The sequence below is a fragment of the Podarcis vaucheri genome (assembly GCF_965113315.1).
Source record: "Podarcis vaucheri genome assembly, chromosome: 3".
In the NCBI taxonomy this organism is placed as follows: domain Eukaryota; kingdom Metazoa; phylum Chordata; class Lepidosauria; order Squamata; family Lacertidae; genus Podarcis; species Podarcis vaucheri.
The window spans coordinates 77070534-77098026 of NC_138761.1; the positions used below are offsets into that span (position 1 = coordinate 77070534).

Sequence of the window (27493 nt, forward strand, 5' to 3'; positions counted from 1 at the left end):
ACCAAATGGATCAGGAAGACCAGTGTGCAAACCTTGGGAGGTGCTGGATCTAGACCCAAGCTCTGGCTCAGAGTCAGACAGGAACCCTGCCAGCCAAGTGCCTCTTGAGCAGGAGCTCCAGAATCTGGGACTCCCAGAGACAACACCCCAAGTCTGAAAGATGCCATTACACCATGTCTTATGCTTTCTGTTCCTGGTGCCTTTTCACCAACACTGGCAGCGCTTAAGATGGGTGGTAGAAAGGCAATGGCGCCAGAGGGCATGTTTCACCTAAATTGCTGCATGTGCAGAATGAGGTTTGCTTGTACAATAGAATTGGCTTCCCCTCTCATTCACCCATGTACCCTACATCCTAAATCTGCTCTGGAGGGTGGGGAAAACCCAAGAGCAGGCTGGGGAGCATGTGGAGCGAGGAGGGAGGAAAGACCTGCTATGCAAGCAAACCTCATTACCCACATAAATACCCCACTTACAGCTATGCTGAAGTCCACCTAGAAGCTCTAAGCCACATGATTATTCCTTCCAAGTTATCCATGAATGGAGCAGAGCCTGGAAGGATTAGTTTGGTTCACGATGGAGTAGGCTTCAGTTGAAGTCCAGACTCAGTCTCTTCAGGCATTCCTTTCACCACAGAGTTAAGACTGCGGGGGGGAAGCATGTGGCAGTGAGAGCACTAACCTTGCTTCCTTTCAGTAGTTCAAAGAGGACTGATGATGCAAGGCCACTATAGGCTCTTGTGCCCTTTCGTACCTTGGAAAAAGCATGAAGGCACAAATAGGGGATTGGGGTAGGAAAGAGAATTAAGTTTGGCTTTCAATGTAAACCGACCTAATTTGTGCTTCCTGAAACAGTAAGTAAACTGAAGCACTGCTAACGTCTGAAATTCACACTACTCTCAATTTTGTGATGCAATTTTCCAACCAAATAATGTGTATAGAAACAGGTATAATAGCGGAAAGCATGCACAAATGTGTATTTGTTAAAATAACGTACCAAAGTGCATTATATTAGTGGAAATGGCATAAAGAAAAACATGGCTATTAGGTGAAGATCATACTAAACGCTGACAAATTTTCCCAAGAGCAGTTTTTTGTTTTTGTTTCTTAAAAAAAAATGCAAACTGATAAGGGGATCTGAACTTTAGATTTTAAAAATGGGAAATTGAAAGTGAAAGATTTCCCTATCTGGGTGATACAAGGAGCCCATGGGGTAGTGTAGATACACACACACACACACACACACACACACACACACACACAGAACCGCTGCAGAGAATCGTCTTCCAACTCGAAGACACCAAAGAAAAGATGCACTAATCTTTGCTTCATATTCCAGGGCTCTTGCTGTCTACCTGGAAATGTCCAAGGCAACTTGAGTCTCACTCTACTCACTTAAGACACATGTTGTACCCTGTGGACACCCACTTGTGCCCAAATCCAGAATGTCGTTCTGTGTAGAGAACACTGCAGACCACAGGAGTTGGGAGTTATCCCTATTTGCATCGCTTCTCCTGGAGTTTGTTTTTCTTTGGAGGAATGGGAGATTATAGATGCACAGACATAACTCCCCACAAGGTTCATTTTCTGCTTCAGATTTGCTCCTCTGAAAGCTGCTTTTCCGTGACAGAAGCAGCTGCTCAGGTTTTGTCACACACACATTTAGTAATAAATATTGGGTCTAAAAGGTAAAACCATGTTTTACCATTGTGGTCCCCCTGGATCAGTGCAACTTTCCCCTTTTCACCAATAGATAGCAATATATTATGCTGAAAGCCATTACTCTAATATATAAATACAATACAGACATTAAATATTCATTTAATCTTAATTATAATAGCTCAACATTCCCCATAGATATTTCTGACAATGTGTGTTATCCTAGATTTAATTAAGGTGCTTGGGGAGCAGAAACAGGATCCTAAAGGGAGACCAAAGAGCACATTTATAACACCTCTTATCATTATTATATATTTCAGGCCAAGGGAATGAGCTATTGGGAATGCATAAATGGTGCACAATATAAAGCTGAAGGAATCCGCAAAACCTGAGTTTCCATTTTCTTCTACTTACACCCTGTCCCCATCCCTTTTCGGTCCTGGGGGGACTGTAGCAAATTTTCATAAAACTGATTTGAAAGCAGCAGAAAGGAAATGTAATCGCAGTAATGCTGTTGCTTAAACTACTGGGAACACTGTAGCTTTGTGAAAATATGCACACAAAGCACCTGGGAGCACAATTTTGTTGCATTTGGGAAGAGAGAGCCGCTAAACATCTGTACTGTTTTTTTTTATTTTAGCACACAGGCTGCAAGCCAGTCTGCCAACATAGGCAACCCATAAAGGCTCAAATCGTTCATAGTCTGGCTCATAGCCACCAGAATAATATTTTGCTAAATGGGTATCTGTTTGGTTACTTACGATGCACTCATTTGGATAAAACCATTTTCTCTTTTAAAATAGGATGAAGTAATATTGCGGGGGGGCTCAAGCATGCTCTCACTCCTTACCACACATCTGAGAGCAATTCAGCCTGTATCAACCAATCCTGCCAAATCACATCATTCTTTAAACAGTGCTTGGTGTTGAAGCTCATCTGCATGGTGGGTATGCAAAACCAAATTATGCAGCATGTGTAATACATACTATGCTGATTTCATGAAACACTTGGCACTCTTCCAAGTGACAGAAAACATCTTTGCTCTGTAGCTTTCTGCAAATACCTCTTCTGTGTGTGGCAATGGATAGCTGTCAGTCACAAAGGTTTAATTTGGCTCTCTGAAATCCACCCAAAGGCGAATGCTTCCATTCTTTCCTATGATTATAGAGGAAACCCGTTCTGATGAGTCACTCTCTTCCAAAGTGTCTTTTTGTGTACTAAGTTCTTAAGCTCCTCTAATACAGTGGTCCTGGACTCTGACTGGAAATAGTCACTTCTTTAATAATAGGTGTCATGTCATGTCTCACTTTAACTTCATAGACCAACAAATCAATGTGCACAGCAAAGTTTCTTCTTAAAATGGTACTTAGTCACAACTGAAACTGCTGTTTGAAGTGCTGTAGTGATTAGCTGAGCGCAAGCTATCTGCCCATATACTACTCCTGAAGATGAAAAAAAAAAGTGTTTCCATTATAGGAGTGCTTTTGCAAATGCAGGTACAGAAAATACATGTATACCAAAACAAAAGTCACATTTACAAGCAGATGGCCACAGACAGGGATGTCTCAATAGCTTATCAAGTGCAATGTTTGCCAAGTGAGTTGCAAATGTACAAAGCAATACAAGTAGATTGAAAATAATAGGATGGAGATTGCTGAGTCCAACATTTCTCCTACAGTCTGAGGATGTGGCAGAAATATTAAATGTGCACAGGTCATCCCCCCCTTCAGTGTATGAGGAGCTGAGTCTGTTCACACTCAAAACAGCAACATCTGTCACCATAATTGCATGACAGTAAATAATTATGTCTTGACTGGATTAGCTGCTCTGGCATATCTCTGTCAAATGCCCAGTCTTTCTTCAGTGATTGCACTGAGCTTAGTGATTACAGAGCATCCTGTGTAGTTTAGTTTATGTATATCCACAATGAAACCATGTCTTTTCTTGTACTTTGCGTTTTCTAGGTCTGTGATTTTTCATACATATTCTCTTTGTAAGCATTTATGTGCCTTTTCATTGCATTTTTCTGCAACTTGAACTGTGCCTCCTGTATCCTCATTATTTCCCCCCCGACTCTTTTTTGCAAGGCGTATAGTTTGCTCAGTAAGATAATCCCTAATCAGCTCATCTGCCATATTTCCCAGTTCACATGTAACAATTAGTTTCCTCAGTGCGGCAATAAGTTGCAATATTTGTTCCCCGGTTTCTCTTCACGCTGGCACAATTCATAGATATCGCCAACTACCACATGCACTTTAAGCACACACACAAAACTTGAACTCTGCAGATAAACTGTGTTTGTTTTCATACCACAGACATGTATCTACTAGTGATGGCAGAATCTGTCATTTTCAGCTTCTCTCCATTTCACATTTTTTACAATCCTAATTTCAGTTTTCCGATTATCTACAGCAATTTTTGATTGTTATTTTTTAAAGCCTCATGAAAATTTAGTCTCAGTGTTTTAGTGTAAATTTCCCCTAATAAACATTTTGGCTGTAGTTTTGAGTAATATAGACATTATTGCAAGTTAATTTCTCCTAATGTAATACATTTAATGTTATCCCCATTGACATATATGGATTTTATGAAACAGTCCCCTACTATATGCATTTTGGTACACAACTGTCTCACAAATGTGCACTGCAAAAAAAAAAAAAGCAAAATTTGGAGGGGTATGAATTTGAAAGGATAGCTGTATTTTGGTTCATTTTATAAAAAGCTTTTATTAAATGTATATACTGCCCATCCTCCTAAAAGAAGCCAGGACAACAACAATCTTTGGGTTCAAGAAGTGAGAATCAGGCAGTTTCTTAGCAAAATGCGAACAAAATCAAATTTGTCCTCACCCTCACCCTCAGCATAAGATTGGAGGAAGCAGGCTTATACTTAGTTATATTATTTGTTCTCTGCCTAGTTATGTTATTTGATTTCTGCTTGGTGCACTCTGATGTATTCAGAGACAGAAAAGTCCCTTTCACTGACAGAAAGAGTCCCACTCACTTCTTGCCCATCCTACATGATTGCCATCATGCAAGGTAGAGAACGGGTTGTCTTTAGGGCTCATCTCCACCCAAACACTCCCATTCCTCCATTGTGTGTGTGTGTGTGTGTGTGTGTGTGTGTGTTGGCTATTAAGGCATTATGAAGAATGTCTTAATAGCTGGGAAGTATAACCTGCACTTTAGGCCCCAGTAAGGGAAAGGAGAATTTTGTATGTTAAAAAAAAGTATGGAGAATGTATTAGAGGAGAAAAGAAAGCTGACAAATACCTAATCCCTTTATTGCAACTGCTGAAAAACTGCTAAGAAGCAGAAAAATACAAAATATCCTAATGCAATATGGGCTATAGCTTTCAAAATAATCCTTTTATGATATCTTTTGTCTGGGTGTTTCCATAGAAATACAGATCATTCCTTTGTTAATTTGTTGCTCTGCTGGAAACTTCCGGTCCAGCAGTTGAGTTTAATGCAACAGTGTTTGTGAGGTTTATACAGTGGTGCCTCGCAAGACGAAATTAATTCGTTCCGCAAGTTTTGTCGTCTTGCGATTTTTCCGTCTTGCGAAGCACGGTTTCCCATAGGAATGCATTGAAAATCAATTAATGCGTTCCTATGGAAACCGACTTCAGACCAGGTCCGGGGACCTCTTCTGAAGGCTGGGGGGGGGACCAAGGGCTTTTCTTCCCACCCCCAGCATTTAAAAAAAACCCCGGGACAGCGGGGGACTTCTCCGCTGTCCAGGGCGATCTTAAAATGCTGGCGGGCGGGAGCGAAGCCTCCGCTGCCGCCCGCCAGCATTTTAAAAAGCCCCGGGACAGCGGGGGACTTCTCCGCTGTCCTGGGGCGATTTAAAAGCCCCCGGGAAGGCAGGCAGGGGGGGACAAAGACTTTCGCCCCCCCCGCCAGCCTTCAGAAGAGGTCCAGGACCTCTTCTGAAGGCGGGCGGGGGCGAAATTCTTTGCTCCCCCCCGCCTGCCTTCAAAAGCCGTCCGGGACAGCGGAGAAACATGCTGCGTTTCTCCGCTCTCCCGGGAAGGCAGGCAGGGGGGAGCAAAGACTTTTGCCCCCCGCCGGCCTTCAGAAGAGGTCCTGGACCTCTTCTGAAGGCCGGTGGGGGGCGAAAGTCTTTGCTCCCCCCCCCGCCTGCCTTCAAAAGCCGTCCGGGACAGCGGAGAAATGCAGCGCGTTTCTCCGCTCTCCCGGGAAGGCAGGCAGGGGGGAGCAAAGACTTTTGCCCCCCGCCGGCCTTCAGAAGAGGTCCTGGACCTCTTCTGAAGGCGGGCAGGGGGCGAAAGTCTTTGCTCCCCCCCCTCGCCTGCCTTCAAAAGCCGTCCGGGACAGCAGGAAGCGCTTCCCTGCTATCCCGGACTGCTTTTAAAATGCTGGCGGTGGGGAGCAAAGCCTTTCGGCCCCCGCCGGCCTTCCTGGACCTCTTCTGAAGGCTGGAGGGGAGGGGAGGCTTTGCTCCCCACCGCCAGCATTTAAAAGAGGTCCCCGGAGATTTCCCTATGGGCTTTCTTCTTGCGAAGCAAGCCCATAGGGAAATTCGTCTTGCGAAGCAACTCGCAAACGGAAAACCCTTTCGTCTTGCGGGTTTTCCGTCTTGCAAGGCATTCGTCTTGCGGGGTACCACTGTATATTTCAGATTCTGGCTACCTGCTATACTTGCCTATCCTGCATCTAACTTCGGCCATATTGTCCAACAGTGCACCCAAGTTCTTTTTTTAAACCACTTTGGAAACATTGATCCTTATCTGTTTTCTCAATATTTTCTGGACTTGTTTGTTTGTTTGTTTCAGCTAGCTGTTAACAACTAGCGTCACAGAGGGGTGGATTAATTATAATTCATTTATAATAAATATAATTTGAATTGGTCATTCTACGTCTCCAGCTTTGTGTTTGTAAACCTTGATTCCTAGAGATGGGGCATGGTAGAAATTTATTGTACAATCACCACCACAGATGCTATTTGAAACTCTGGTACCAATCGCTGAGCAAAATCTTCTATCCTCTCTTTCCTCCTTTTTTGGGGGGTGGGGGTGATGAACTAGTGTGGACCTACTATTTCAAATATAGCAGCTCTCTGAAATTCCAGTGACAGCAACAACAGTGATGACTTTCACAACAGCTTTGGACTTAGGCAGAAACTGGCTATACAGTTAACATAAATGTCTGCTTATGAGATATTCCTATAAAAACCATACAGGAAGCAAGAAAAGGAAGGCACTTGCTTTCCTTGCAGTATCAGTTTGCCTAAATGAAGATGCAAATCTGGAGCAGAGTTTGAAAGACGGGTACTTGGGTAAATAATGGGATGAATTCTTGAAAAGGCAAAGCTAGCATTGCACAATTCAGTATCACAAAAGCATGAAGTTTGAAATCACTCCCGGGAGGTAAAAGACAAGTAATGCCGACAGGGTAACCTAAACAGTTTATTATTGGCCATTGCATAGCATTTAAATATCACACAAAATTACACGGTGAGTTTAAAGCCTACTTGAAGCAGGGACTCCTCACACAAAGGTAGAACAGCAGCATTGTAATGCATTCATTACTGCCTTGGATAAGGATAAATAATTCATGAAGTCATATTCCTAGCAGAGGTATGAAGCAGCAGATCATTAATTATTGCCTGAAACCCCTTTTTCTGTGGCGAAGCCTTCAATTTAAGGGAAGGGAGTGTGAGATCCCTCTTTCTAGACGCTATGTCCGATGAAATAATATGAACAAGACAGGTCTTCAAAATGAGCTTATTCCAAACGCCATTTTAATCATGTGCTCCTCAGATGACTGACAACAGAGAAGGAAAGAAAAATCCCCACAAACAATACTAATAATGCTGCCAAAATAGATGCTTTAATGTCTGCCAAAGATTCCTTGAATCAAGGAAGCCGACCAATCTCTTTGTCTGTCCAATCAAGTTTATCTCTCTCTCACTCTCTCTCTCTCTCTGGTACAGATGACAGCAACTAAGCTGGAAACTGACAACAACAGCTGGAAAAGAAATAATAAAGCAATGTACAAAGAAAAGAAAAGTGGAGGTCTACAGCAGAGACCTTCACTCGATCACAGAACCTCCATAGATCACCATACAAAATATGGTGAAAATTGAATTCTAGACAGACACAAGTGATGTGAAAGCCTCGGGGTTTTAGTCTAAACTTTTGAACTTACATGAGTATGCTGGTTTCAAGGGGTTTGAGCCAGTGTAACTCTGCTGGAAGGCTGTGTATTTATTCATATTCTTTTTCTTCTGATAGATGCTGAACAACTTTTAGATGGCCTGACAGCATGAAGCTTTTCTGACAACATTATTTGAAACAAGATGGAAGCAACATTCTTAACAGAGGCAAGAGTTTGTCCACAAGGAAGAGAAGAAAGATTTCAGACCCTATCTATCTTCCACAATTACTTACATTTTAGTTCTTTTTCTTGTAAGAACTTTTGCCATAATCATGGTACAGTCAGGGGAGTGAATCCAGAATTGCTGTTGACCAAGTTATATTGGGTGTGTGTGTGTGTCAAAAGCAAATGGAAGATGTCCAGGAATCAGCTTTGTAAAACTGAAATATTGGCAAGGGTTCCTGTCCCTGTGTTGGAAAGCTTATGTGCAAATGGGTTGGTTCCCTTCAGACTCATCCAATGGTGTGTTGGCTCACAAAGCGCTGCTAATGTATGCATTAGCACCAAAGAGGTAGAACAGAAGAGAGCGCCACAAAAGGCCTTAAGTTCTAGGAGGACCCCCTCTAGAGGAGGACCCTCAAAGTAACTGGAAAATCGGTGGCATTTATGCACCTGAGGTACCTCCACGGAGTTAGGAAAGCCTAGAAGGTCTGCACAGTTTAAATGAAACATGCAAAATCTTTGCAGGCTACTTGTTGATCCTAAACCTCTGCTGCCTTGTGGGATATCTTGGGAGAGGACAAGACTAAGCAGTAAACCCTACACCTATCCAAAGTGGAGTCCCTAAGATGGTTGGATGGCCTTGTACACCTCCTTCCAGCAACTCCTGCAGCCAAGCTGGTGTCACATGTATTTCCTTTGGACCACACTAGTGAGGCCAGGGGGGGGCTTGTTGTCTGGGCAGCCCAGGGTCTCCATTTACACTGCCCAGACTTGCGCCCCAGGGGTACTGAAACACAGTGGTTTGACTTCACCCCAGGAGGTGCAATCCACTGTTTCTCAAGACAGATGGATGCCAACAGCAACTTGCTGATAAGATGAGCAGGTTGCAAGGTTTTTAGCTGGGGCAATTAGAATAAGATCCACTGTTTGACTATTGATTCAAAAACCTAAACTGTATTTTATATAATTGACTTGTTATTTCTATTCTTTGTATATCGTAATGTTGTTTTATTGCTATGGCCGGTAGCTGATACAAATATTCATTCATCCATCCATTCAGCTTGCTGATATGGGTGATACTGAGAGGTAGCTCTCATGAAACATCTGCCACAATGAAATTGTGTGTGATGTGTACCACAGATTCTGGGGTAGATAGACAGGCATGCAGCTTATATATTGGTTTGACTATAATCTTAGGTGGATTTATTTCATCCCTAGTCACACTGGACACATCTTATACAGTAGGTGGATCTGTTGCTGGTGTGAAAAGTCAATGTGTAATTTTGATTTCTCCAAATCCACCGTGGTTGTAATCAAATGACATAACCACATACACATTGGGCATTCTTACAGATCCATAGATTTCTCTCTCTATCTAGGCATAGCAGCCTAGATAAGTAGAGTGAGTTTAGTGTGCAAGCTGAAGCTAAATGTACCACAGCATTTTATTATTCTATGCACTCTGGCTCACTCTGGCAATTTCTTTCCCTCTAGCTTGCTTGCTTATTTTTCCTTGAATGGTCTTGACAAAACTTATTCACATTTTTTTTATTCAGCCAAAAAATGACTCCCAGTGGGTTCTAGATTACTTTTTTTGAAAAGCAATTGTTGCTCTCTGATGTACTATCTAAAAAGACATGACACAAACTGAAAACAGCTTGGGAGGAAGGGGGAGAAAAGCAAACTCATAGTTACAAGGTCTTCTGATGACCACCTGGGGCAGAAAAATTGAAGATAATGTGCCAAAAAAACACAGTTCTCCCTTATACTGTATCTTCCAGGCACCTCTATCTAATAGCTACCTATTGACTTGCACATCCCAGAGGCACTGATATGCAGACATGTTTATGTGTATACACAGTATTTAACTTCTCACTTGCATCACCCACCATCTATTTTCTCAATTCTGAATATTCCAGTGAAGAAGTCTATACATGGGACTTGGATACCTGAAGGGAATGTGCTTGCAGAACATCTCCTTGTCACAAATTTTGCCACTTCCATTATTACATGCTACTTCACAAAATAATACTTATTTTTGTAGCAGGCTGTCATTCACTGTGCACCAATGTGCAGCACCAGATTTAGGGTGGTGCAGGTGGTTCTCCTTGCAGGGCACTGAGCTGAGGGGTGCAAAATAGCGACAACAACAACAGTACCTATATTTATACAGGTACCTACCGAGAAGATCTATTAAAAAGCAACCGTCCCCAAATGAATTGTTGAAATATTTTGGGGTCACCAAATTTTGTCCTCACTCAGGGCACCATATTACCAAAGTCCATCCCTGCACTGTGCATCTATTCTACAGGTGTGTGAAGAAAATAGCAACCATTACTCAAATTCATTGAATAATATATTCAATATTTCATTCACAAATTAGCAACAAATTATCTATTTCCAACATTTAAGGCAAACATTTCTAATAAAATGAATTGTTGGGAATAATTTATCTTTTTATATCAAAAGATTTTTACACGTTCTGGGACGTTGATGGCTGGCTTTCCTATTCGGAGCCCTAAATTCACCTCTGTTATAACACTGCTTAATTACACCTGCTATTTTAACAGCACGGGCTATGTATCTGAAGATAAAATTCTCCCTCATTGAGTTATCAAATTTGTATAACAGTTAGCAACATATGCATGGAAATTTATTTTGGCACACAATTGTGCATAGGTGCCAGAAGATCATGATCATTCCCGCAAGCTAAGAGCAGCTAATGTTTGTTATTTGTTTGTTTATATAATGGGGTGGGAATAGAAATGGAAAATGCTTTAGCTTTACTGTTAATTTTAATGGTCAGATCAAGAGTACATTGTACATTAAAGACACAGCTTTACCTGTTTCTGACTTTGAAGTTGGAATTTCCCTTTTTTATTTGGGACTGATGAGTGGCTTTGTGGTCTTTGCAGGTGGATGTGTTTCTCTAAGCATCTTGGGTGAAGGGGGTTATTTTGTTGTGCTTTGCAAGGGCAAATAAAAGATTTAATATTTGGAGCTCAGACCCAGTCTCTAGCTCATACACAGTTTCTTGAGAATTTATTTTTACCTTTTGACAAGACATGTCCCCAGTAACAACCATTTTGTGACAAGGAAAGCCCCTCCCCCCAATGATAATCATTTTATGGTGGGGGTCCATAGTTTCTCAGGTTACCAAATGTGTCCCAAAAAGTTTGGTATCCCTGCTCTGTCTATGGTTATTAAATGATCATTCATTGAACACTGTGTATGCTGGTGTGAATCAGCTTGCACACAGGTGTTCCAATAAAGCAACTGGACTAGTCTAGATGCTATCCAGCCATGAGTTTAGATATTCCACCAGAGAGGTACATCACTGCCTGGCACTCCAGCAAGGTACTCTCTCAGTCCAAACATGCCACACAACTGACCAGGAACTCATTCATTATCACACCAGTGGGAATAGCAGGGATGGGCAATCGATGGCCCTCCAAGTGCTGTCGGGTTACAACTTCCACCATCTCCAACTAGTAGCCATGCTGGCAAGGGCTGATGAAGTTCAAAAACATTTGGAGGGCCGCCGGTTTTCCATCCCTGATCTACAGCAACCTTTGATGAAAGTTCCCTTTTCAAGGAAAATACCGTATTTGCTTCAGAAAAACACAGACCGCCCTAGAACGGGCCTTGAATTTTACAGGCAACCACAGACTTTCCTATATTACAATGGCAAGACAAATCTTGTGTGCCAAAAACATATACCACACCCATACTGATGGGGGAAAAGTAATTATATTGATGGTGATAATGGCACTCTGAGTATTTACAGCTCTTCATATATATCCCAGTAATGTTCAACATGACCACACAGCTATATAAAAAAGTAAAACTCAAGCAGGTCTTCTCCTAATAGCACTAACCTTCAAGGACTCCCTTCTTTGTAGTATGGGAAGCACCAAATGTTCTTCCAAATGGTGGCTGAAGACTCATGGGCTTCAACAGGCTTTCCCTTTCTTAAGAAGTGATTAAAGTACATTACTAGTAAAATATTTATTATATTATATGGCACTCCCGTGTTTTAGCTTCTTTAGTTTGTTTTGCTTCCTTTTGTAAAGTGCTTATATACTTCTTTATTAAGCAACATATAAATATATTAAATATGGATATATTAATAATGGCACATGGTGCTGTTTTAATCCAGCTAATACCCAGCAAAGGGAGGAAATGGTGCTATTGCTGCACATGCAATTTAACAAAAAGAGAAGAAAGGCATACAACCTACCCATAGGAGTTCCGACGCCATAACCTTTGGAGTCTATGAGGCCACCAATCTGTGTCAGGTTACAGTTCCGCTGTGTAACAAACTCAATGGTAGTTGACTCCATTAGGAAGGCATAATCAGAGGTGAGTACACGCTGGATACCTTCTTCATTACTTTTGACAAGCACCGACTGCCTCCTGCTATTCATAAAGGCCCACATTTTTTCATACGTGGCTATTCTTGATTTCTGAAACAGAAATGGCAAGATTCATGAGCACAATAGAGAGAAAGTGTTCAATAAAGAACAGAATTTATTTGAAGAGAATGGGAATAATTTCAATGGATCACAGATTAAGAAACACAAGCTGAGGCAGGATTGGACCAGGCAGCACACAGCTCAACTATAAATTTGCATTTCATATACCAGGATCAAATTGCTTTAGCTAGTGTGGCTTCAGCCAAAAGTCCCTAAGAAATATCATCTTGTGAAACTAAAGGGTCTTCGTTATGAATCTTTTGCATTCTGACAGGATGACAGTCTGCAGGATTCCTTGAGGGAAGGAAATGAAGACAAATATATGCATAATAGAAAAAAAACTTTTCTGTATGAAAATATCTTTCCTCATCAGGCTTAAACATTCAGAATAAATATTCCAAATTTAAAAAAAACCAGTTTGATGGCTAATTCCATTGGCCTAAACACTGACAAAGTAGAAAATATGCTGGGAAGCAGAAAACGTTAATTTGATTATGAATTTTTCTTCCATAGTAGTTTATTATTTGTTGGCTATATTTTCAAAGAATGTCAACAGTTGGTCATCAGAATCCAAAGTTCAGAGTACAGTGATCTGAACATTGCACAGGATAGTGCCCCCAGACCAACAGGATTCACAAAATCACATCATATGATAATTCCACTTCACTTATTGTTGACAGATATGACTTTTGCATATTGAAAAGCCTCCATTTGAGACAGATAAGATATCATATGACAGGTTATCACATGGGGATGGCAGTCACCAAATGCTGAAAATATAGCAGTTGAAATCTAACATAATAAAACAGTGTTGCAGGCTAAGAAAAAATAACCAAACCGATCACTGTAATGGTAAAAACTATCTTCAATGTGCTAAAGAGTAAAGAAAAAGTGTTTTCCTTGTGAATTACTTGCTGATGAAACCTTGTAGCTAATCCAAGATATATACAAATAGTTTTCAATTTAGTTGTCACCATGCAACTTTAAACTCCAGCAGTTCAATGTGCTTGAGATCTTCACAACATCTAAGAACTCTTCAACTTTTAAAGGATCTCTGGAAGTTGGTAATCTAATAGCATGCGTACATATTACCTTTCGTTTTAATAACAGCAGCAATGTGTAAAGTACCTAAAAACCCCAGACGAAAATTCACAGCAAGATAGCAAGCTATTTAATAAGTACATCGTTACAGAGGAAAAGGTGGAAAATAATGAAGAGGCTCAGACTATTGCAAGTTGACTTGAGCAACTATCTATTAAAAGTTTAAATATGTGATAATAATAGTAAGACAGGAGGGAAATATTTGTGCATGGATGGAGTAATGTAGTTGTAATTTTGAATCACTACATCCAGTCATAGACACAAATAAAAAGGCATGGCGAGTTGTTGTTTTTTACTATATGAAACAGAAAAGAATAGAAATACAAGGTAAAAACACAGAAAAGACAACTCACTAGAGTAGCAGTTGTACAATACTTGCCCAGACTAGTATGATGAGGAGATTATGTTTCTGTTTTGGCACTGTGTTCCCCCCTCCCCAAACAACTTGGGAAAAATCCCAGCTGTGAGTCAGTAAGGGCGGAAATGGGATGGTAATAAGAATGCCTCAAAAGTGTGCTCCCTCCCGCAACAATTTTTGAACAATCGGGAAAAGGGGTGATGATAAGGACAAAGGAGATAATAGCAAGATGCATCTGCACTGAGCATATCACATATTTTTTGGGGAAGAATCCCTGCAATATGGCACGCAGCCAGACAAGAAAAGGTTACCATATCCTCCACCCCATATTCCACTGACGCCCCTCTCAAGTGGCTGCCTGCTGTACGTGCCAGCAGGCAATGAAATAACCCAGCAGCAAGAGGAGGATTCTGACATTTCTTCCAAATTTCAAGAAGCTCTTTAAGAGAAGCTGCATGGTGACTGTACCATGTGGCTGGCAGGCAGCAAGATGAGTGACAGGTGATCCCTGTATTTCCTCCCCCACCCCAAAACGCACATTTTTTTTAAGCCTATGAATAGATGACTGCTCCACATCAATGGCAGGCAGCAAAATAAGAGAAATAAAGCTGCAGACAGGTGCATCTTCACATAATTATGTTTCCATGCTACAAAAGGCTTAACTTGTTGCATTTCTACCTATTAAAATTTACGGCGGGGAAAAGATTGCCATTTTTGTTAATTAAAAGAATTGAATAGATTTTTCATATTTGAATCATTTTATGTTCCCCTCTCTTTTTCTGCTATTTTGGAGGTAGCAACCATTTTATGTTAGGCCACACCATTTTGTGGTGCCCTTCCTCAAAATTCCAAATGTGCTCTCCAAATTGTTGATGACCACTGTTTTATCAGATGAGGCTACATGCAGTATAAATGAATATGAGAAGGATATTTCATTCTGGATCTTCTCATGTTAAAAACACAAATGTCAAGATCCTAGCTCAGCATATATCTGTTGTAGTGTTTATTATTCTATACTGTATTTTAAGGTTTGTATGTGTGTGTTTTCTGTGCCACAAGCAGAACTCAGCTTTGGGTTATAACAGAAATGCAGAAAATAAATAAAAATGAAAGTGCTGTATTATCAATTCATTTTCAGTGAACTCAACTCCAGAAAGCAATAGGCAAGACAAGATGACAAGTTTCTTCTCTCATGTGCTAATATAAACTTTGCACCTAAGTACAACTCCAGCTCTGGGACAGGGATTGAGCACAAGATTGACACTGCAGACCTTTCTAAAGTTGAGCTGACTGGCATCTGTAGCTTCTGCCCCCAAGGAGGATTAGTGGTATATGTGGGATAAAAAGAGGAACATTTATTCTGAATAAGGATAACCTAGTATCCCTGCTGAGATACAATTCAAGGCTTATTTCAATTTGCCTGGGGACTTCTGTAAATCTATCATTCAAACACTTCCAGGACCCAGTGGTAATAAAAATAGAATTTTATATCCATCTGAAAGAACTCACTGAGATGGTGCCAAACTATCATATATACTATTGATCGCAGGGACATTTGAATGAGAAAGATGAGAGAAAGAACAACATATAATGAATGGGGATCGCACACAAACAAAGGTTTGTTGTGCAAGCTGTGGTCTGAAAACAAATTGTGCTTGTATTCATTTTATATCAATATTACTCTGGAAGAAAATACACTTGAGCTGCATGCTGCACAGCAGTTTTCACAGGAGTCAAAATGAGTCTAAAGAACAGGCGAAAAAGGTCAGTGTTCTCAAATAACAAGAAAACCTATGTAACAACATACATGTGCAACTAACCCGCCCTTTTTTTGGTTAAAAGTCTGTCTCAAGTGTATACAACTGAGTTTTGCCCCCAAGGAACAATAAGTATGCCACAGAAACCCAGAAGAAGCAATAAATGGACTGAAGCATTTATAGCGCATTTAACAACTCAGTGACAACAACTAGGAAACAACAGGGGTGTTCAAGCTGCAGCCTACAATGCCCAAAACTTTCTATTGAAAACTGCAGCATTCATCTCTTTTGAAATCATAAAATTCTAGCCCTCGTGTCTGCAGGTGATAGCCAGCATAAAATCTCTGAAACAGGGCATTTTAAAGAGGTAGGGAAGAACCGTAGCTCAAGGGAAGGATGATTGCTTAGCACTGGAGCACCAGCTATGCAAGGACAAGGTCCCAGGTACCATTCACAGTATCTCCAGAAAGGACTGGGAGAGACTCCCATCTGAAACCCTGAAAAGCCACTTCATGTCAGTGTAGACAAATACTGAGGGAGATGGCCTAATGGTCGGACTCAGCGTAAGGCAATCTCACATGTTGTTGTTGTTTAATTTGTACACTGCCCTCCACCTGAAGATCACAGGGCGGCTCACAACATGAAAATACACACAAGAACAGAAAAATACATACTAAAACAAGAACGGAACAGAACCAACAACTCTCCTCTCACAAAAACACTTGAAAGGCCATAGAAAGCTCAATCAGCCAAAGGCCTGGTTGTAGAGAAACATTTCCTATGGTGGATCCACTGGCTCCAAAGCTTATGCAAGTCACAAGTTGCAGCAGGAGTTCTGGGCCGTTTTGCTCTACCAGCTTTCAGCAGGCATAGCAAAAACAACCTACCTTCCCTGACCAGAGTGAGCTCCATGGTTCCCGATGGGGCATTAAGCCCTTCTGTGGCATGGCCAGGGTTAAGACTGCACCCTAAAACCCCTACTCACCATCAGTCCCCATCTGTAAACTTTTCAAAAAATATATAAATTGCTTTGATGGTTAAAAACAACAACTATCAAGCAGTGTATACATTTTGTGAAATACTGTAAGTAATTGATAAATAAGCCATCTTGCCCATCCTTCCCTTAATTGCCAGCAAACTAGGATGTCAGCAATGGTGGCATCAAACAGAGAGCAGGAAGGAGAAGCTTCTTCCTTTCTCCTCTTACACCAAATAGGTTCTGGTCACTTTGGTTTTGAGATTGATACTGATAACACTGTTGCAGACGACACATCCTACCAGTTATATTTGGATCTGATCTAACAGGGAATAATCTGCTCAACTAGAAATGATATCTGGAAGGGAAAACTTGTGGTGGCATAATTTATTAAGCTTATTTTCTATTGTAATGCATGAGGTAATGCAGTTTAAAAGTGAGATAGTTATGATTTGTGACATTTCGCGTGGAAGAGGGAAGACAGTAATGACTCTGAAACTCTGAAGCCCATTCTGACTAGCAAGACAATTAGAGGTGAAGGGAATCAAAGAGTTCAGCTACTTGGTGCTTCAAGCCGAAAGATATCACAATGACATCCAGAGGAGAGACTGCTTTATGGCTTCCTCAGCACTCATAAATTAAAGATCACGGAAAGATAACTACGTGTCAGAGATCATGAATGTAAACGTAATGAAAGCATTGAGCTTTCCCATGGCTGTGTGAATTTAGGATGGCAGGAGGGAAGCATCTTTAAAACTGTTCTGATATTCTTATGCATGATGGTATTGCGGTAAATTCTGAAGTGTAAGAGCGCATCAGGGCAGTCCTCATTGCCACACCCTCAAAAGAAGTCCAGGAATGGCAGAAGCTGTGCTCACCATGTACATCCACTGACAGTAATAAAATAGGAAGTCACTTTCATTTTCTGACTTTCTTGGTGCCATAAACAATAGTAAAATGAGTAAGTATCATTATCACCGCATTCACTTGAAAGGAGAATCCATCCATTACCCTAGGGGATGCTGTCACAGGTTCTGCTCTGAAAAAAGTCTTAGACTGCACTCTTCCAGCTTTCCCTTCCAGTTCACTGGAAGCCTAGGTGTTTTGTATTAAATAAATGAGAACATACTCCACTCATGCTTTATCTCTGTAATCTTTAATTGGAAAACTTTAATTGGAAGATCAGGCAGTAGCCATTCCATGATGGAACAAAGGAACAAGTGTTGGCCATCAAATCACTTGATAGTATGCATGTGCTTTTCTCCCACTTTCCAATTTTGCACTGATAAATAAAATAAAACGTATAAATAAAATAAAAACGTAGTGAAGGGACCACTTCAGATTTCTTTGCAGTCTCTCTTTGCAGCATCTGGTGGGCCTGGGTGTGTGGGTGTGTGGGTGTGTGTGGGTTTGATATCTGCACTGTACAATGTGACACAACCACAGAATAGTAAGATTTGGGTATCAATGTCCATACAATTTTATATTACACAAAACTCTAATGGTTCCATCTAAGTACACCCCCTTTCACCAAATTCACCAGGCATGGGATCAGTTTGTGCATTTGTTCTTGAGGCAAATTACATCTACAAACCATTTTCGTGGGTGCAGCACTTCCACCTGAGAAATGTACAAAATACTACTTCAGAAAAATGCTAATTCACACAACTTCCCTGATGGAAAACAAGATGGTAAAGTCACTGCATATTCAAACATTTCAGAAACAAAAAGTACCAATTAGGTTGTTGTTGTTCCCAGTAAATATATTTAGGATTGAGTTTTTACTTGGCTTGTTTTAATTTTTTTTTAATCTTAAAATCAAGGAAGAGAATGATTAGTGACTTGTAGGTTTGGAAGAACTTTCCACTTGCCACTGCTTTAAAAACAACCTCAAAATAATAATAATTTATTATTTGTACCCAGCCCATCTGGCTGGGTCCCCCCAGCCACTCTGGGTGGCTTCCAACAAAGATTAAAAAGGCATTAAAATGTTACACATTAAAAACTTCCCTAAACAGGGCTGCCTTCAGATGTCTTCTAAATGTCAGGCACATCTGATGTGAGGGCGTTCCACAGGGCTGGTGCCACTACCGAGAAGGCCCTCTGCCTGGTTCCCTGTAGCTCTTCTCTTCTCTTCCACTTCAATCTGAATGGCCATACATCACTTTCCCACACTGCATCCTACACAAACAGTAAGCTAAGATACTCACCTTTAACTGGGTTTTTCATCTGACAAAATGCAGTCACAGATTGTTGGATATATTGCATGCAGTGAAACCTAGAATCCTGTTTAAAATTCCTCTCATTTTCTTTGTTAAAGACAATAAAATATTTACAGCATCATTGTAAAAAGAAAGAATAAAGTCTAGCAATGGAGGTGGAAGTCCAACACGATGTTGTATTCATCAAACATATACTCATCATAATAGGAGACATTATAGGATTTCAAGCAGACAGATGCAGTGATTGGCACTCATCAAGTGGTACTGTGCAGAAGGAAACAACCTTCAATTTCAATCACTTAAAGAAGGATTGTGAAATGATCCCGAGAAGCAAAAGCTCCAGCTGAGAAGCATGAAGTACAATGAAGTCATTCCTTGGCTTTGACCAATCTACAAATTAGGTATGTGTATATAATTTGCATATGTTCCAAATTTTCTTTTAAAAGTCATGTTTAGAAGGCAAGGATTTAAAATGGAAACATGACAGAGATAAGGCCACTAAACCTTTACCCAGTCTGCTGAGTCCTCACTCTAAATTTGTCTCCCAGGTATGTCTTCCTCCTGAGACACTGAAAGGAGAAAAGCTGCTAAGAGCAGGGGCATTGGGAGGAGGAAAAGGTGGAAGCAGGGCTACCTTCAAATGTAGGCATGGGTGGGCATCTGCCAAGATGCCATACCCGATAAGTGGCCCAAAACAGGAGCCCCCTGGGCTAGCTCTTCCTCCTCACTGTTTCTCAACTCACCTCTTTGTTCATCAGCTTTCTGGTAGCACTGGCAAGGAAGAGGAAAAGCAGCACCTGGTGACAATGACAGTGAGATGCTAGATCTACTGAGCAGGGAGGGCCCATGGAGAGTCTCTTGCCTTCGAATGGTGGGAAACTGAATCTGTCAATGTGAAGTTGCCTCAATCCCAATCTTAAATTCAGTTCCCTCAATTTTCTCAACAGCTTGCATGTTTTTAATAAAAAAATACAAAGTCAGCACAAAAATTCAAATGCATTTGTGTGTACTTCTCTTAACAGATGTGCTTTATGCATTTTCCTCGGGGATATGGAAAGCAATTTTCCTGAATATAAAACATTTGTGTAATTGATTTTTATTTGTTGCTAAGTCACTTTGAGACAGTTCTCTTTGTACAAAACAACAATCGAATACATTGTATTATTCTAATCTGTTTATTATTACTTTCACCAAGGTGGGCATGTTTGCACATCAGTAGAAGGGTGTTTCTAAATGCCAGGTGTCAGGAAACAGCAGTGGGAAAAGGCTCTTTGTCCCCTTGTCCTGCTAATGGGCTTCCCATAGGCATCTGGTTAGCCAGTGTGTGGAAAAGGATATCCCTTGATCCTAAACACTTGCAGTTGTATCAGTTGTATTATGCCTGCCACACTGGCATAATACCTGTGGCATACTGTACTGTTCTGGCGCATTACTCACTTTTCATCTTAAGCATTCATTTTCAGGCTGCAAGTCTAATAGATACGATTTTAGGGACGATCATGCAACCAACCAAGGATGGATTTCTGCACACCAGTAATATTTCAGACAATATTATCTTTCGTTAATTTGTCTTTAAAAAAAAGAAAGGGTGGACGTAACCTTCCTTTCTGCCTGAATTTGATTTCCATGCCACCAACAACTAGAGCACCATAGTTTGTCTTCAGTTTTCAAGGTAAGGGATCAAAGATGAAAGATAGCCTTTCATTTTATCTGACTGGTCTCCTCCATTCCACGACCTCGGTTTTTTCTCTCTCCTTCTCTCTTTTATCAGAACTGCTGAGGCCTGTAAAGCTTTAAGTTAACTAGCCGATTTTGTTGTGTCAGCATAAAAGTGATAAAAACACACACGCACACACACCATAGTTCATACAGTGTTCTCTCCCTTTGTAATGGCAGTTTTCATGGTCCATAGAGCACAAATGAAGAAAGGTAGAAAAGGTGTTCCTGCCAAGAATGGTGCTACATGGAATGAAAAATGCAGTGCTGGCCAGAATAAATTCCACTGTGCAGCCTGATTGTTCTGCAAAAAAGGGGGGTGGGTGGGTTGTATGTTTGGCTTTAGGAAGCTCAAGATAATTAGTGTAAGTATTCAAAATAAATACTTGATAACACTAATGAATTCACAGTTAATTCTAGATTACTCCACTATCAGTTTTCTTTGTGACAATGTTAAGTAATAAGATTTCTCCAAAGGGGAATGTTGTGGCTTAGGTTGCGTCATAAAGCAAACTTCCCATGATGCTAGTTTAGAAAGGTATCTGCAAAAAGGATTCACTATACAGCACAGCGCAACACTTGTCTACAACCTCACCATGTATTCAGTCTTATTTGACCTGCCTGAGGTTTCCCCAAAACTGTCATGTGGACTAGCTATATGTTCATTTGTGGGCTCCATTGCCTATCTAAAGGCATTTGCAGTCAGCAATCATGCAGGCATGCAAAGATGTTAACATATGTACCAATAATACCCTGTGAGAAGTGAACTGGACCAATCCTCCTAGGTGTCATATTCAGAGGGAGGCAGAGGTAGTCAAACACATAAAACAGATAATTTCCTTCCTTAGCACATGTGTCTCCTCTCCCACCCAGATTCGGTAGGAAAGCAGAGAGTAGGGCTAGGATGTGTCATAACTCTCCTCTCATAGATCCCAACAGCTGTAGTAATATGGAGTCAGTGTAGATGCGAAGTTAAAAGTATGGTCGGGATAATCAAATCCACACTTTCAAACCATCATATATCCCCACCTGCATTCAGACATGCCCTGACAGTGCCATCTTGTTTTAATTTAGCTGCTACAGCACTTGTGTAAGTCAGAAGCAGCATATGTAATGGATAGTGATTGAATCCTCTACTTCAGAAATACATACATTATCACAAACTATAGATATGCTGTTCATATATATAAATAAATCCTTCCCTCCCCCTCCTTCTGCTTTCCAACTCAGCACTACCACCTGCCATGCTATGCTGCTTTTCCATCCATTGGGGAGAGGGAGAGAGAGAGAGAGAGAGAGAGAGAGAGAGAGAGAGAGAGAGAGATCCCTATATGCTGAAAGGGTCCTGATGAGTCATTTTGATCTGAAATCCAGCTGGAGGTGATAGGGTTTGTTTTCAATACCCCTCTCCTCTGTACATTCAACTGTTCAAATTCAGCTTCCAGAACTGCTTTTGGCTTACAAATAAAAAGTAGGATGTGTGGCTGGCTGTGTCACATCTAGTTTGGGTCTCGGTCTTAAGTAGTGATGTCACTGAGGTTCAGAATTCTTTAGTTCAGAATACAATCCTCCACAATTTCTTAATGCTGTCTTTTAATGCAAACTTACTTTTGTAGGCCCAGGGTTATTCTTTGGCTCAGATTCTTTTCTGTGCCAAATAAAATTTTCCCGTCAACACCTACATATGCTATTGCTGCCTAAGAAACAGAGGGAAAGGAACAACGTTTGTGGGTGGGTGCATCTTTTAGCTTGCTTCCTACAGTGTTCCAGGAAGCTGGGGAAAAGGCAAAACAGAACCACTTCCTGCCTGCCTGCCTGCCTGCCTTCCTTGTTACCATCATGGAAGCAGCCGGAGAACAATGGCAAAGACTTGTTAGATATAGTGCCAATGGAAAGTCTCTGATCTGACTCTTGTGTGGAAATAAATCCTCTTCACCACAAGAAATAAGCTTTAAAGCTTTGCTTGCAGATCTTGGTTTTTAAGCATTTAGTTAGCACACTCTATGAAAAATACCGCCTATATGCCTAAAACCTTTTTTTTGAATAACAAATACAATGCAATTCACTACAGCATTTTATGCACATTTAACTTATAACTTCAACAAGACAATGGGGAAGATAGGGATCCCCTTTCCCTAATACTACTGCAGCAATATCAAGTGAAGTTGCAAGGTAAAAGGGGTCTGAAAACTTTGAGGAAGACAACAATTAACTAATTTAGAATTCTCATTAAAACAATTCCCCCCCCTGAGTGTTTTTAACATTGCTCAGAAACACTAGGCCAAATCAAGTTTTGGGGACAGTATTAGGATCTGAAGTGGATTCATATACCTGGGAATAAGTCCCACTGAGTTTAATATATATGGCGTAGTAAACATTCCTTACATTATTACACCCCTGTGGCTTGCCTAAAGATGAATTAAGAATAATAGACATACAAGGGACTTATTGGAATATAGAAAGCTTGCTTTCATTGTAAATCATAGGGTCATATGCTGACCATTAAACAAATGCAGGATTGCTATTGCCCAAGTAGTATTGCTATTACCCATCAGGCTGAGTGACATAAGGAAGATAAATCAAGAGAGTTGCTTCTGTGCACTGACAAAGGTCTTTTGTTTTACTCTCGAAGGCTACACAATACCACCTGCCTTTAAAGAATTCTTGGTTTCCAGATTGCTTTAGAAAGGAGAATGAAATCTTCACCTCTGCTCATTCTGCCTGCTGTCAAACACAAATTATAATTTAGGACTCAGCATGAGAACACTTAGCCCCCATTATTAGGTTTGAAAGCAGTTTCACCCCATATGGCAGAAAGACGAATCTTATAATGTTTTGTTTCACACCAAGAAGCTTGGACTACACATTGAAAATGCTAGCTTAAAAGAAAGCTTGCCTACACCTGACAGCTGAGAAATTGTCACAAAATCCCAGGCTTAAGGAATGGAATAATGTACACTGGCAAGGAAGCTCTGCATACAATATTCCATGGTAATATGTATCACACTTTACTGGAAATGCTCTGGCATGCTGTGTTTTGAAGCACATTCATCATGGAGAGATAGGATTCAAATTCAGACCACCTTTTGTTTTAACTTCATCAATCTTTAGAAGAAATGATGATGGGAGAGGGCAGCTGGTGACAATAATAGGAACCTTATACACTGCTGCTGGTGGCCACTGAGAGGCCAACTCAGCTAGGAGAGGTGAGTGGACAAATGCTTCTCTCTAATCCAACCTCCTCAAACCTGGCATAGGTGGTGTGCATGTGATTGCTCTTTAAGTTCTGATTTACAAATTTGTCCAGTTCATTTCGGAACTCATGAAGACTGAATTCATCAAATATCCCTACGTCCAAAGAAAACTTACCTCAAGAATGATCTCCACATGGCCCTATCGAGTCTTAGCTAAACAATCATTTTTGTCCATGTGAATTTCATTTCATTCAAATGCAAACCTTTGGGCCTTTCCCCTTTGAGCAAAGCCTGCAATACCATTACTGAAGGGATGCGGGTGGCGCTGTGGGTTAAACCACAGAGCCTAGGGCTTGCCAATCAGAAGGTCGGCAGTTTGAATCCTCACAACGGGGTGAGCTCCTGTTGCTCTGTCCCTGCTCCTGCCAACCTAGCAGTTTGAAAGCACAAAGTACAAGTAGATAAATAGGTACCTTCCCGCGGAGCGGGAAGGTAAACGGCGTTTCCGTGTGCTGCTCTGGTTCGCCAGAAGCGGCTTAGTCATGCTGGCCACATGACCCGGAAGCTGTATGCCGGCTCCCTTGGCCAGTAAAGCGAGATGAGCGCTGCAACCCCAGAGTCGTCTGTGACTGGACCTAACAGTCAAGGGTCCCTTTACCTTTACTGAAGGAATGCTGCAGTCATTTTTGTGTGTGTGTGTCATACTGGATCAGACAATGATCAATGCACAAGCAATTTATCCTGCCTCAAACTTTGGAGAAAGGCAAGTGTTTAATGATTCTAGAACAGACATATCAGTAATCTTCTCACATGCTAAAATGATATCTTCAAACAGCATGTTGAAGCACCTGAAATATTTTTATTACACAATTAACTCCACATTAATTCCACTTTAAGCTTCCTACAGAAGTGCATATGCATGAAATATTCACAAACTGTGATTCCCCTTAGCTATACAATTCATATTTAAAACACTTGTAGAACAGACCACGAGGGAGAGCCAAAAAAGAAAGAAATCAGTTCAAAAGTTTTAGATAACCCTAAAGATCAATGACTCTATTTTCAAATCAATCAAATCCTTGGTGGTGATTGCTGCACAAAATACCAAGTAAACATTTTATATTGTGAACCATCCTGTGATCGTCAGCTGAAGGGTGGTATACTACTACTACTACTACTACTAATAATAATAATAATAATAATAATAATAATTGTGAAGATGAAAAAGGGGTTGAAACAATTTCGACTAAGTGCCAGCTTTCTATGAGTCAACTACATCTTCTTTGGATTGGGTGCCTGAATCCAGATCCCACCTTCCATTATATTAGACCTAAGCACTTTTCTGTCACGGAACTGATTTACCTAATGAAACTTGGGTTTAGGAAGAATCAGTGAAATGCAATGTAAGTGCATTATTGTAAATCACTTCAAGATGCCTAATGTAAAGTGATAAATAAATGAAATTATATTATTATCATTATCAACAACGAATACCCCACAAGTGTCCTGGTATACCCTGTATTTTCATGTGAGAGGATGGTGGCCATTTTGAATGCTGCAATTTCACACCAAAATCTCATGCCCCCCACCAAAGCACTTGGGGGCATATTTTTGGGTGCCCTGAAAAGCGTGCTTTTGGGCCCTGTGATCTCGCACAGGAGAATGGCCACAAAGACGTGCATTCTGATTTTGGGAGTCAACATGTTAGAGAGTGTATTCTGGGAGTCAACATGTTAGAGAGGCAATTACACTAAAAGGATGCAAAGAGACAACTGTTAAATTTAAAATGTAACCCATTGTTATTGATGAGTTTAAATGTTATGTGTTACATGTTATAAGAGTCAAAATCTCAGAAATAAATAATAAAATTAAAGCAATTGTACTAAGTGGCTCAGGCTGAAGCAGTTTTCTGGCCTCAGCCACAGAGCTCCTATGCCAGTGATGGCCAAACTTGGCCCTCCAGCTGTTTTTGGACTACAACTCCCATCATCCCTAGCTAAGAGAACCAGTGGTCAGGAATGAAGGGAATTGTAGTCCCAAAACAGTTGTAGGGCCAAGTTTGGTTATCACTGCCCTATGCAGACTGGCATAAGAACTAGGATTTCCTGCCTATTTCGAATGTCCTGCTAAATCACACAAGGAGACCACAAGGTCCATCAGGTCCCTGCCTTTTTCTGAGACCTCTTGGAGTGTTCCAAATCCCCACCCCCGTACCATACACCATACTTTTCCATTTATAAGACACCCCCATGTATAAGATGCCCCCTATTTTGGGGGACTCAAATTTAAGAGTTGTTGAGGTTTTTTAGGGGAGGATTGCCCAGAGTTGTTGAGATTGCCTAAAATCACTCACCCGCCCAATTATCCGCCCAACTGCCGCAGCATCAGCCAATCAACAACAGCCATTGACGCAGTAACCAATAACACGCTCAACAGCTGCTGACAGCCGTGGCAGCAACCAATCAAACATCCACCCTATGCACTATCCATATATAAGATAATTTCTAAAGAGCGAAACCTAGTCTTATACTGTGGTGCCTCGGGTTACAGACATTTCAGGTTACAGACTCCACTAACCCAGAAATAGTACCTCGGGTTAAGAACTTTTCTTCAGGATGAGAACAGAAATTGCATGGCAGTGGCAGCGGGAGCCCCCATTAGCTAAAGTGGTACCTCAGGTTAAGAACAGTTTCAGGTTAAGAATGAATTAAGTTCTTAACCCCAGGTACCACTGTACACGGAAATGTACGGTATCTATTTTGCCTAATACCTAAACACAGCCCACTGTGCTTTAGCATTATCAACACTACCCATTTAACAAAGTGTTAAAGCTGAGCCTGGCTGACCAAAAGAAAACAAAGAGACTAGGAGTCAGACTGACATGTCCTTACCTCACCCACTACAGTAATTTATTACTACTCAGCCATACCCTGTGGCAAGTGCATATGTTTCAGAACAGTGCCTCGTGACATTCCAGTAATAAGCATAAATTGTTGAGTCAAGAGAGCATCCAAACCTTGACTAAGAGGATTGCCAAGAACAGAAGGTCACATCCTCCTCAAAGGGTCTACAACATCATTCAAATAATCACAGCAATTTTATACAAATGGTTTAACAATTGGTATTGGAAAAGACAGAAGGATAAAATGGATAGAGACCAGAATGAACTGGAAAGAAAAATACTGAACAGAAAGGAATACAGAAATTATTTTTTGCTAAATATATTTAGATCCTCTGTTACATTTTTGGTTTGACAAGAGATACAACAGGATCACATAAATCCTGGTGAAGGGGACATGTATGCTGGTGGATGGTTCCCCTAGGGGTTACAGCTCCCTATCTAAGCTTCCCAGGATCCAAGCATTACACTGGGCAACAATTTTTTACTTTGTGAATGTTGTCTAGATTTCTACAACTGATTTAGGGTATTTTTGCACTGCTGAATCAGGAAACGGCATCCGTTTCTCTCCATCAGGTCAGGTTTTTGTGCTATGTTGATCTGAAAAAAATCAGATCTTGTGACAAATTCGATTACATTTTTGTGGCATTATCAGCTGATTTTTGTCAACACATATCATCCAAAATATGTTTTTAAGAGAAAAAAATGTTTTTCCAGCAACATATATTGATTACCTGATAGAAACATTGATTGCTGTAAACTGAATGGTGGGCATTGATAAAGGTAAGTACAC

At 40.8% G+C, this 27493-nt stretch overlaps 1 protein-coding gene across 3 annotated transcripts in view; it reads right to left on the bottom strand.

The window, feature by feature from the left end:
- GRIK2 (glutamate ionotropic receptor kainate type subunit 2) overlaps nt 1-27493 on the bottom strand; it is a 462985-nt gene that overhangs the window by 26116 nt on the left and 409376 nt on the right. For all 3 annotated transcript variants that reach the window (XM_082216617.1, XM_082216616.1, XM_082216618.1), the window contains exon 15: nt 12243-12468. In XM_082216617.1, coding sequence (XP_082072743.1) covers nt 12243-12468 — 226 coding nt within the window. The remainder of the gene's footprint in view (nt 1-12242; nt 12469-27493) is intronic.